Source organism: Caenorhabditis briggsae (genome assembly GCF_000004555.2).
Source record: "Caenorhabditis briggsae complete genome, chrV, whole genome shotgun sequence".
Lineage (NCBI taxonomy): Eukaryota > Metazoa > Nematoda > Chromadorea > Rhabditida > Rhabditidae > Caenorhabditis > Caenorhabditis briggsae.
Window position 1 is genome coordinate 16,792,624 of NC_013488.2, and position 11,797 is coordinate 16,804,420.

An 11,797-nucleotide genomic window follows, 5' to 3' on the forward strand; every position below is an offset into this window, starting at 1 on the left:
TGTTCGAATTTTGGATTTTTTGAACATTGAATTTTTGAATTTTTTAGTTTTTGAATTTTTGAATTTTCAAGAATTTCATATTTTCTGAAAATCTACAGCAATCCACCAAACTCACCCCATAACTGAATCCATTATGTGCTCTCACATTGCAAATAGAACACATTTCACTCCGACGACCTGCCGGAACAACCTCCATTTTTGAAGAATTTTGGATTTTCAGATTATTAGAATTATAAGAAATATCGAGGGAACACAAATCAGAATAAATTTGGACAGAATGAGGGCACAAAAATGGAATTCATCCCTTTTATCATCAAAAATAACAATTTGGCGCCGCCCATTTTTACCAGAGATCAAGAATAAAAAATTGGCGAGATTTAGGATAATTTTGGTTTTTTGGACTTACTTGAAAGGGCGAAAATAGAAATGAGATTAGGGGGCAAATAGAAGAATGGACTTTTGAAAGTTTTTATGGAAAAGGAACATTTTGGGAATTTCAAAATTTTGAAAAGTCTGAAAAATTGAAAAATCAAAAGAACCTTCTAAATTATTCAACAAGAATTTCAACGAAAAATTCGAAGAAAAAAAATTCCGAAATTTAGAAATTAAAAAAATATATCGGAAATTCATATTCTGGCTCGTTTATATATTCGAAAACAGAAAGAAAAAAGATTCTAATCTCAAAATATATGTAGATTAATTTGAAAGTACGGGAGCACTGAAAGATTAACAAGAGAGCTCTTCCTAATCAGGTTTCAGCTGTCCGGCGCTCTCTATGGCGTCTCTAATCTCTTTTTCATTTTTAAATGAAATTTGGAATTTGCAGAATTCCTTCTTGTTCTTTGCCTCTTAGAGTCATATGTCTAGACTAGGAGCACCTAATTTACTCAATTTTTTGGGTAATTACAGAAATTATCCTCCGTTTTTTTCACAGAAATAGATTTTGAAAATAATAGAATCATGCCAACAAAGTATAAAAATTCGATGAAAGATGAAATGACACAAAGGGGACTCGAACCGAACTTTCAGAATTTCAGGGACTTCTAGGAATCTCGAAAAAGTCAAAGCCAACACAGAGAGCTCATAGGAGTAAGACCATTTTTATTTTGATCGTTTTGATCTTTTTCCTATTTTTTCCCCAGGTGATATCTGATTAAATAACACTAAATTGGGGGTGATTTGATGCGTTGGGTGGATTACAAAGTGCAAAGTTCAAATATCGAAACTGGCTTCATTAGTGTCTGGAAAGAACAAAATATGAAAAGAAAGGAAGGAAGGGAAATATATATATATATATCTTGAGGTATTTGCGGAAAATACTAAAGTTTGAAAATTGAAAACTTTTAGAAACATCAAAAAAATAGAAAAATTCAAAACCGATAGTCCAAAAACGAGCGAAATTGCTCATGTTTAACGGAAGTGATGCGCCTTTCAAGTTAAGCACGCAGAGCGTGTACAAAGCGAGGAGGGTGCAGACACGCAGAGTGATCTAGCTTCTCTGCGTCTCTCCTTGTGTTTTACGGCGCACACTAAAAACCGTCATAACTTTGTTCAAAATGGTCTGAAATGAATTTTTGACTGTTGGATTTGAAATGTTAAGTTCTACTGGATGAAGTAAAGATAGTCAAATAAAATTATTTTTTAAATTTTCAAAAATGCGCAGTCCGGAAATTCGTGGTTGCGAAAATTCGATTCTGTTAAAAATGATTATTTTTTTTGAATTTGAAAAACATAAATCCCTCTAGTTTCATAACTTTCTGTACCCTTAAAATTACACATCTCGATTTTTTTTCGCATACTAAAGAGAGTCTTGTTATTCCGACAAAAACAGGTATGTAGGTGTAGAAAAATATTTTTTGGTAAAATACAAAAAATAATAATTTATAAAGAAAAAATCTCATTGTCTGTAGTACGATTTCTAAGAAAGTTATTAGATTTTTTCGCCGAAAATTTTTCATTCCACATTTTTATTGCTATTCGAAAAAGCTAATTGAAATGTGGTCCCAAATTTTGCGATGCACACAGCAAACGCTTGGAACTGTGGCATTTTTCACTAATTTTTTACTGATATGGCTGATTATGATGAAATCGCCAAAAGCCATGTACACCTACAAACATATTATGGTTTTTACTTCGGTTTTCGAGATCTTCTACGCTTGGATTGATATGTTTGTGGCACCGGTAAGGCTAGGAGGGAAATTGAATTTTCGAAAAAAAGAATTGAGTTTTTTTTTTTGAATTTCATAATTTTTTAGATTTTCGGAATTCTTAAACGAAAATAGGATTTACTATAAAAACCAGTTTTATGTATAACTTCAAATCCAACAGTCAAAAATCATCTCAAGCGGACCATTTTGAACAAAGTTCTGATGGTTTTAAGTTGGAGCAGCGAAACACCACGTGAAAGGGGGAGACGCAGAGAAGCGTGAACACTCTGCGTGTCTGAGCACTCCTCTCTCTCTACGCTCTCAGCTTCAAAGGCGCATAACTTCCGTTAAACTTAACCGATTTCACCCATTTTTTGACTACTGGAATTTAAATTTTGTCTAGTTTTTTTTAAAGTTTATTTTTTAAATTTTCTGAAACTTAATTTTCCAGGAACTAATCACCAAAAGAACATACTGGATCGCTGAAACGGATACAACTAAAACCTGGCTACCATTATCGATTGTTTATCCATTGTTGTGTAAGTTTTTGGTTTGGCGGGAAAATCAAAATTTTGAAAACTAATTTTTTAGTGGCTTGGGGAGGCTCATTTGGAATCGCCTTGGCCAGTTTTATCGTTCATTTCATGTTCAGATATTTCACAATTATTGGGTAAAGAAAAAAGTTTTAAGAAAAAAAAGTTGCATTTTCAGAAATAAATTTTTGTTGTCTCAAAAGAATTTTATGGTCTACATTTGGCTGAGTATTCCAGTAATTTGTGGATTTTTCTATGCACTTTTGACACATATTTTTCTACAGCAAAATGAGATAATGGATACACTGATATGGTAGTTTTTCGAAAAAAAAATTTCCCCATTTTTTATTTTCGCAAAACATTTTACAGCACAGACATTGAAAGTCTCCGAAATGTTCCGAAAAATGAGATGGTATATTATGGATTCAGCTTATATTCAACACTTCCGAATCAGGAAATTCAGGAGATCAATTGGAAACATATCAATGGAATTTCATTCATTGGAACTTGTATTGTGAGTTTTGGAATTTTGGAAATTTCAGAAAATTCAGAAAATTGAAAATTCTCAAGTTTTAGAGAATTCAGAAATCCAGGAACTCTAGAAATACAGCGGGGAAAAATGTTAACGAATTATTCAAACATTTGAAAATGCAGAAGTTCAGAATTTTCACGAAAATTCAAAATATTTGGACACTGAAAGTAACGTAACAATTTTTTCTGAAAATTCGATTTTTGGAAAACTTTGAATTTCTGGAATTCTAAAATTCGAACGTTCAGAAATTCAGAAATTCAGAAATTCAGAAATTCAGAAATTCAAACATTCGAAAAATTCAAACTTTTAGAAATTCAGAAATTCAGAAATTCCAAAAACCCGAAAACCCGAAAATCAGAAATTCAGAAATTCAGAAATTCAGAAATTCAGAAATTCAGAAATTCAGAAATCCAGAAATTCAGAAATTCAGAAATTCAGAAATTCAGAAATTCAGAAATTCAGAAATTCAGAAATTCAGAAATTCAGAAATTCAGAAATTCAGAAATTCAGAAATTCAGAAATTCAGAAATTCAGAAATTCAGAAATTCAGAAATTCAGAAATTCAGAAATTCAGAAATTCAGAAATTCAGAAATTCAGAAATTCAGAAATTCAGAAATTCAGAAATTCAGAAATTCAGAAATTCCACAAATTCGAAAAATTGGGGGAGCATAACTTGTCAATAGAAAAATGTGCGATTCCGAGAAATGCAGGAACAAAATCCAGAAACGAGAAGCTTCAGGGAAATCCTAAATTTAAAAATATTCCTCTTTATTTATGAATATTCCAAAATTACTAAAAAAAAATCTAAACTTCTGATTTTTCGAACTTCTGAAATTGATTCTAAATTTCCAGACATTTTCCTTCTTCACCATGACGATTTTCGCTATCAAAGGCTACTCAGCAATTCGAAAGTTTCAAGGAACCCACACAAACTTATCCAGTCTCTCGAAATCTCTCCAAACCCAATTATTCTACTCATTGGTCATACAAACTGCAATTCCGACAATTCTCATTCATTTCCCGTCTACAGTAATCCTCATTCGCTCATTTATGGGCACAACTGAAGAGATCTACGGTCACATTTTTACAATTTCCGTTTCCCTATTTCCTGTTATCGACCCACTTCCCAGTATGATTATTATACAACCCTATAGAAAAGCAATTAAAAGTAAGATTACGTTAAGATGACTTTAAAAATTATTTTTCAAATTTTCAGCATGCTTCAGATTGTCTAAAGGTCAAAATTCAACAATAGCATCGTCTTATGTTGGCTCTAGAACTACCACTTTTTGAAAAAAAAATTTTATATTTTTGTGGACTTTTTAAGAATGAAGAGCAGCTCAAACGGATAATTTTGACCAGAGTTATGCGCATTTTCAACAAAAAGAGACGCAAAAAAGCTAGACACTCTATTTGTCTGCACCCTCCTCTCCTGCCACACTCTCTCCATCACTTCAACTTCAAAGGCCCATAACTACGGTTAGAATCAACGGATTTGACTCGTTTTTTGACTATTGGTTTTAATATTTTCTATATTTTTTGGTGAATTAGAAAAATAATTACAAAAAAATAGTTTTTTTTTCAGAAAAATGTTGTAGATTTTTTTCTGTGCCTCACAAAAGCAAAAAGCAAAAAATTCTGAATCCAATAGTGAAAAAACGAGCTCAAGCGGACCATTTTGACCAGAGTTATGCGCGTTTTCAACAAAGAGAGACGCAGAGAAGCTAGAACACTCTATTTGTCTGCACCCTCCTCTCCTGCCACACTCTCTCCATCACTTCAACTTCAAAGGCCCATAACTACGGATAGAATCAACGGATTTGACTCGTTTTTTGACTATTGTTTTTCAAATTTTCTCTATTTTTCTATAAACCAAAAAAGATATTTTGACAAAAAAAATTTATTAAGGATTTTTCAATTCATCACTGCTCGACTTATCACATTGGAGAACTTTGTTGTATCCGGCTCCACCGCCCTTCTCGGCCTCCAGAAAAATACAGAATCTGAAAATTTCCGCTTATTTAAATATTAAAAATCAATTGCTCACCTCTAATTGCCTCACGATATGGCTTAATTATAACCATACTTGGTAATGGGTCAATTAACGGGAATAAGGATATTGTCATAGTTATAAAATCCCCGAAAAATGGTCTTCCCTCTCCAAAAAACGCGGCCAAAACGATTACGGTAGTTGGGAAATGGATAAGAATCATTGGGATTATGGTTTGAACCAATAAAGAATAATACAATTGTTTTTGAAGAGTCTGAGCAATGGAAGACAGATTTTCAGCAGATTTTGTTAAATTTCGAATCGCTTTGTGCACTTTTACAGCAAAATATATCATTGTGAAGAGAGAAAAAGTCTGAAAAAATTAAATAATTCAAAAAATTTATCTGCAACTTTGGAAATTTTAGAAATGTAGATTTTTTGGAATTTTTAAATTTTGGAATATTCAGAATATTCTGAATTTTAGTGTTCTGAAACTTTTGAAACTTACCACCACAGCAGACAAAATTAGAACTGCATAGAGGTTTCTAGAATTGATTTCTGGAATTTCAGAATTTTCAGGAAATGTGTATAGGCTGAAGCCGTAATACTGCATTTCAGTGATAGGAAGATGTTTGAGGAAATCGATTTTGGATCTGAATTTTTTAAAAGAATTTTTTTAATTTCAAATTCCCGCCCCTACCTCACTAATCTTTCCAAATTCTCATCAAAACTCAAAAACAGATGAATCGTGAATGCATAAATTGAACCCGATATAACTGGAATACTGAACCAAATCGAAACCATTAAATATCCGGAAACCCATTTTCGAATACTGTAACATAAAATAGGCTGAGCAATTTTTTAAACCAAACATACCCAATGACCATAAAATATCGAAAAATGAAGTGTATTCCGAAACAAGCAACGGCAATTCCATAAGCAGCTCCCCAGAATACTGAAGTGTTAGATTTTTATATAGCATTGCTACTTTTTGAAAAAGCGAAAAATTCTAAATCCAATAGTCCAAAAATGAGCTCAAACGACGGACCATTTTGAACAAAGTTATGCGCGTTGTCAAAAGTATGGTAACACACTTTTCGTACGAGGTGTTGGGCGCAGGAGATTTTTTCGAACAAAAAATGTATACACATTATTTTCAGCATGTCTTAATTACCTTATTTCCAAAATTTCAAGTCACTGGGTTGGTTTTGACGGGAATGGTGATTAATTCTATGCACCAACATCGTCGAGATAGCCGAGACGGGGGTTGGCCTAAGTAACATCGGAAAAGCTCCCGGAATCTCACAAAAAATAGTGTGGGGGACCATCAAACGTTGTGATTAGTTGAGTACGGTCAAGAACTGTCTAAAAAACGTAAAATCTTGAACTTTGATTATTCCGGAGAAAAACAATGCCGTCAGAGAATGAATTGGTCAAAATCCGTACCAAATCATGGAAATAAAGAGTCTGGAGCTCTGAATGAGCATTAAATCAGTCAGATGAATCGTCAAAAGTGAGCTGGGACTGACCCCATATTGTGTTCAAAAGGCTAGAATTCTGTCGAGAACAAAAGATCTGGTACGCATCCAGAAGTCCAAATCAAAATCTGCTGGCACGCGCCAAAATGAACACATGGAAAGGCCTTTTGCCGACTAGAATCACTTTACGGTGGAAAGCAAATTCCAATCAAACAATCATCTAATTTTTGCCTCGACATCTGAGCTAGCTAATAAACACGGTATGATGATCAACCGAGCTTCATATCCTCAGAACGTCATCGTTTTTGGTGTAACACTTTCCGAATTCTAATTTAAGTAGATTTTGGGGTGAAAATCAACAAAAAGGACTATTAGAAGGGAATTTTTCGGAGGCGTGTGCTTCCGTAAACCCACTCTCATTTTAAAAACCATGTTTGGACTGTTCATACGGATTCTGCTCCCGCTCACACGGCGAAAACCGTTCAACCAGGTTGCACGACCAACTTTTCAAGATTCAGCATGACTTGCAAACTGTCAGCCACGTCGGCAGACATGAATCTGCTGGACTATTCCGTATATGGAATTTTTCTGTCAAGAGTCCGAACACGTCCATCGCGTCGAACAACTTTTATAATTTCATTTGTAGAAAGTATTCAGCAAACAATTTTCAAGTTTTCAAGTCTATTCGAGTATTTTCGGAAAATTTACAGCACTTTGAATGTGTTACCATACTTTTGGCGCACCCTGTAAAGAGAGACGCAGAGAAGCTAGACTTGTCTGCGCCCTCCTCTCCTCCCACACTCTCTGCACTCTCGGCTTTGAAGACGCATTACTACTGTCAAACTTTACGGATATCACTCGTGTTTTCATTGTTAACTATTTTTAGAAAGTCAAATTTAAAAAATAGAGATTTCGAAAAAAATCGTCACTTTTTGAAGAAAATTTTTTTAATGATTTTTTTGTGTCTTTTAAAAATTAAAAAAAACTAAAAATTCTAAATCCAATAGTCCAAAAATGAGCTCAAATCGACTTGAATAAAGTTATGCGCATTTTGCACAAAAAGAGACGCAGAGAAGCTAGACACTCTGCTTGTCTGCGCCCTCCTCTCCTCCCGCACTTTTTAAGTTTTGAAACTCACAAATCAACGGATAAACAACATCTAATGATATCCTGGATCTCTCAAAATTCGTCCCAACAATCCAGAAGTTTTCAGAAGAAATAACATGGGGTTTAATGAGAAAATCAATAATCGAATAGGCCAATTCAGAAATTGACATTAAAATCATCAAATATTTATATGCGCCAAGAGATTTTGGAGACTTTGACACAATTAAAATTATCATAACTACGTTAATTAGGAAGGAGATAATTGCAATTATTTGTTGGGAGAAATCGAGGGAGTCCATTTAGTATATTCGTATAGAGTCAGAAGATGATGATAAGAAAATAATACGAAAACCAATTTTTTGTATTTTCCGGTTAGCTGGCTCTGTCTGGTCATGTGTGTTAGTTTATGACCAAATGAGTAACGAAAAAAGGAAGTTCTCAAAATGATCTCATTTTTGTTCAGAGATCAAAACATCTATCGAAAACTATCGTTAATTTCTCAAAAAATGTTCAGATTTTTTTCAAAATTTGTAACCTGACGTTTTAAATCATTTCGAATGGATCATTTTGCATCAATGACAGTTTAGAACTGACAGTTTCGTAACTACATCGTTTTAGAACCGCGACGTTTCCGCATCGTGATGTTTCAGAAACGTGAGCTTCCGGAACCGGGTCATTTTAAAATTGCGGCGTTTCAAAACCGCGACATTTTGAAACAATGCTGTTTTAGAACCACGGCATTTTAGGACCACGACATTTTAGAACCGCGACGTTTTGGAACTGCGACATTTTAGAACTGCGACGTTTTAGAACTGACCATTTCAGAACTACGGCGTTTCAAAACCGCGACATTTTGAAACAATGCTGTTTTAGAACCACGGCATTTTAGGACCACGACATTTTAGAACCGCGGCGTTTTGGAACTGCGACATTTTAGAACCGCGACATTTTAGAACCACAAAATTTTAGAACCGCGACGTTTTAGAACTGACCATTTCAGAACTACGACGTTTTAGAACTGCAATTTCAAACCGCGACATTTTAGAACCGCGACGTTTCAGAACTGCGACGTTTTGGAACCGCGACATTTTAGAGCCGCGACGTTTCAAAACTTCGACGTTTTAGAACTGACCATTTCAGAACTACGGCGTTTCAGAACCGCGACGTTTCAGAACTGCGCCATTTTAGAACCTCGACATTTTAGAACCGCGACATTTTAGAACCGCGACATTTTAGAACAGCGACATTTAACAACCGCGACATTTTAGAACTGCGACGTTTTAGGACTAACCATTTCAGAAATACGACGTTTTAGAACTGCAATTTCAAACCGCGACATTTTAGAACCGCGACGTTTCAGAACTGCGACGTTTTGGAACCGCGAAATTTTAGAACCGTGACGTTTCAAAATTCGACGTTTTAGAACTGACCATTTCAGAACTACGGCGTTTCAGAATTCAAAAATCTCAAATTTCTTTAAAAATGGTAAGTTTTCCAGAAAATTCTGATTTATTCTTTTTCAGAAAAATATGTCTACACCATGTTTCAGTTCAAGAGCTCGAGAATGTTAGGGAGAAACGTTATACACGAAAAAAAAACTTTAAATATCGAGATGCGAAAGTGACCAAAGGGGGAGAATGAGAAACAAAATAGAGCAAGTGGCATGAGCAAAACTTTGACTCAATTTATCACGCTTCCTTTGACAGATACCAAAAAGATGTCAACTGATAAAATGTAGCTGATATTCTGATGCACATTTTCCTAATTGACAAATGTTTGATATCATAATAAGGAGATGAGATAAATAAGTTCAAAGTTGACGGTTGAGAGGACTTGTATTCACGGTGAATGGTGAATTCACAGGGAAAAATTGAAGGAGACAGTCAAAGTTCAGAAACATATTTCATGAGGGGGACAACGGTCGCTTTAAAAAAACAAGCTGAGATAAAATTAGTAGCATTTAGTTTTCAAGTGCTTGAGCCTTGAAAATGGGCTTCCCTCCGTCCAAATAGAATATTTCGAGAACTCGGTGAGCGAAGAAGACGCCAGCTTCTGGATACCTATGGAAGTTCTGAAGCCATTTGTGATGAACCTTGGTAACAACAGACACCACGATCGCTTCCTCCTTCAGACGTTCCTTGTCAGCTGGGGATAGGGAGTTACGGTGGTTTTCAATTTCCTGAAAAATGAAATTTTAGTCTTGATTCGTTTGAGCCAAGCTGAATTCAATTCCAATAAGAGATATCAAAAATGTGTCAACTGATAAAATGTTGCTGATATTGTGATGTACATTTTGGCAGTTAACAACTTTTTAATTACTCCCACGGGAGCTGAGATACAGTACCCTAAAAATCGTAAATTGTCTTTTTCAGTGGAAAGTTTTCAGAGGAAGGATAAACCGCGATAAACCATGTACTAGAAGGCCCCCTACACAGTCGATTTTCAACTCATTTATCTCAATTCCTATGAAAGATATCAAAACTTTTTAACTGATAAAATGTAGCTGATATTATGATAAACATTTTGACAGTTGACCAATTTTCGTCGATATCTCTTACAGGAAATGAGTTATATGTTCCCAAAGTTGATGGTGGTCTATGATAGCTTGAGGATTCAAAAACTTTAGGCTTCCGAAGACGTTCAAGTTTAGGGCACTAAACCTAGACATTCAAATTTCTAGACCCTTCAAGATGGGCAAGCTTAAGACAATCATCGGCCAACCATACCTCGAGGATTGTTTTGGCGACCAAGGGATAGATTTCCACTCTTCCCAATTCCATATCCCAAAAATGAGCGGTCTTGGAGAGATAGGCGAATCTTGAAGTCCATTCTTTTGAGGCATTTTCAGGATTCTCCAATTCTTCATGGTTGAATAGGAAGCTTGCATCCATCTGAAACAAAAAAATCATTGACAATCTTGAGAATCAACATAACTACAGTACCCATCAATTGTCATAAAGCCTAAGAACCACCAAGGTTGAGCTCAGTTATCTCAACTCTTATGCAAGATATCACAAATGTGTGCACTGATTAAACGTTGGTGATATCATGATAAACAATTTATCAGTTGACAACTCTTTTATATCTCTGATAGGAAGTGAGATAATTGAGCTCAAAGTTGTTTACAGGTTTCACGGTGATTAGCGTAATAGCTAAATGGATCCCCAAATTTTAGGTTACGGTAGTTTAGAGAAAGCTGCTTACCTCTAAAACGCCGCTATCAGTTCTCGTAAGTTTCTGATTTGCGACTACTTCCACTTTGCTGGCCGTGTAATTTAGAATTCCACGGTTTGGTCCAGTGAAGCTTGTCGTCGTAGCACGTCTCTTCTGGTTCAGACCAAAGGCCACCCATTTCCCTAGCTGAAAAATATATGGTTATCACTTTGAAGTGATGACCTAACTTTTGCAAATTGAGATTTCTCGGCCACCAAATAAAAATTGCCTAGAAATGGCCTCTGATGCGTTTTCTAGGTCATTTTGCAGTGGTGGCCTAGAAAAATCAGTTTTCAATGATCTAGAAAACACACCATGGCCTAGAAATGGTTTTTTTTAGATCATTTTCAAATGGTGGCCTANCAAGGTTAATGAGGCGGGACGTGGGAATGCTACTATTCGCCCAGAGATGTTTGCCCCTAACCATTCATTTGTTCACAGATGCAGTTTCACAAATGGAACCACGATTTACAATTGTGAGTCATAAAACGAATTTTGAAAGACGGAGTTTTTTTTAAATTTTCAAGAACCAAAAGTAAAAAAAAAAAAATCAAATCCGTTTTTCCTTTTAACACAATAATTTCTTTCATACCGTACCGGGCGATAAGATGTACAAAAACGGATTGTCAAATGATTTGTGACCATCGTGAACATTTTAAGGGCTTTCCACGTTTTCAGTACAAAAACAAGTCAAAAAAGAGTGTTTTTGAGCAAATATTCAATTCGCTGGAAAACTAAGTATTTTCAAAAAATTAAGTGAACGCAAATGTGTCAGTCTGGGTCTGTTTCACAGTCT

At 35.1% G+C, this 11,797-nt stretch overlaps 3 protein-coding genes across 3 annotated transcripts in view; 1 reads left to right on the forward strand and 2 right to left on the reverse strand.

Annotated features, from left to right (window-relative positions):
- Window positions 1–1,995: 1,995 nt before the first annotated feature.
- On the forward strand, window positions 1,996–4,506 carry Cbr-str-230 (the record flags this gene model as incomplete). The annotated part of the gene is made up of 7 exons (XM_045238384.1): window positions 1,996–2,181; window positions 2,599–2,686; window positions 2,739–2,817; window positions 2,859–2,993; window positions 3,050–3,092; window positions 4,066–4,381; window positions 4,430–4,506. 7 exons carry the CDS (start codon window positions 1,996–1,998, stop codon window positions 4,504–4,506), a joined length of 924 nt encoding a protein of 307 aa, XP_045097687.1.
- Window positions 4,507–5,127: 621 nt separating this feature from the next.
- CBG22903 lies at window positions 5,128–8,087 on the reverse strand (the record flags this gene model as incomplete). Its single annotated transcript, XM_045238385.1, has 5 exons — window positions 5,128–5,216; window positions 5,261–5,576; window positions 5,909–6,035; window positions 6,080–6,158; window positions 7,820–8,087. 5 exons carry the CDS (start codon window positions 8,085–8,087, stop codon window positions 5,128–5,130), a joined length of 879 nt encoding a protein of 292 aa, XP_045097686.1.
- A 1,661-nt stretch (window positions 8,088–9,748) lies between these two features.
- CBG22902 overlaps window positions 9,749–11,797 on the reverse strand; it is a gene marked incomplete at both ends in the record, with an annotated part of 6,258 nt that continues 4,209 nt past the window's right edge. Inside the window, 3 exons of the mRNA XM_045238386.1 lie at window positions 9,749–9,967; window positions 10,515–10,679; window positions 10,993–11,148. Of these exons, the coding sequence (XP_045097685.1) occupies window positions 9,749–9,967; window positions 10,515–10,679; window positions 10,993–11,148 (540 nt within the window). The remainder of the gene's footprint in view (window positions 9,968–10,514; window positions 10,680–10,992; window positions 11,149–11,797) is intronic.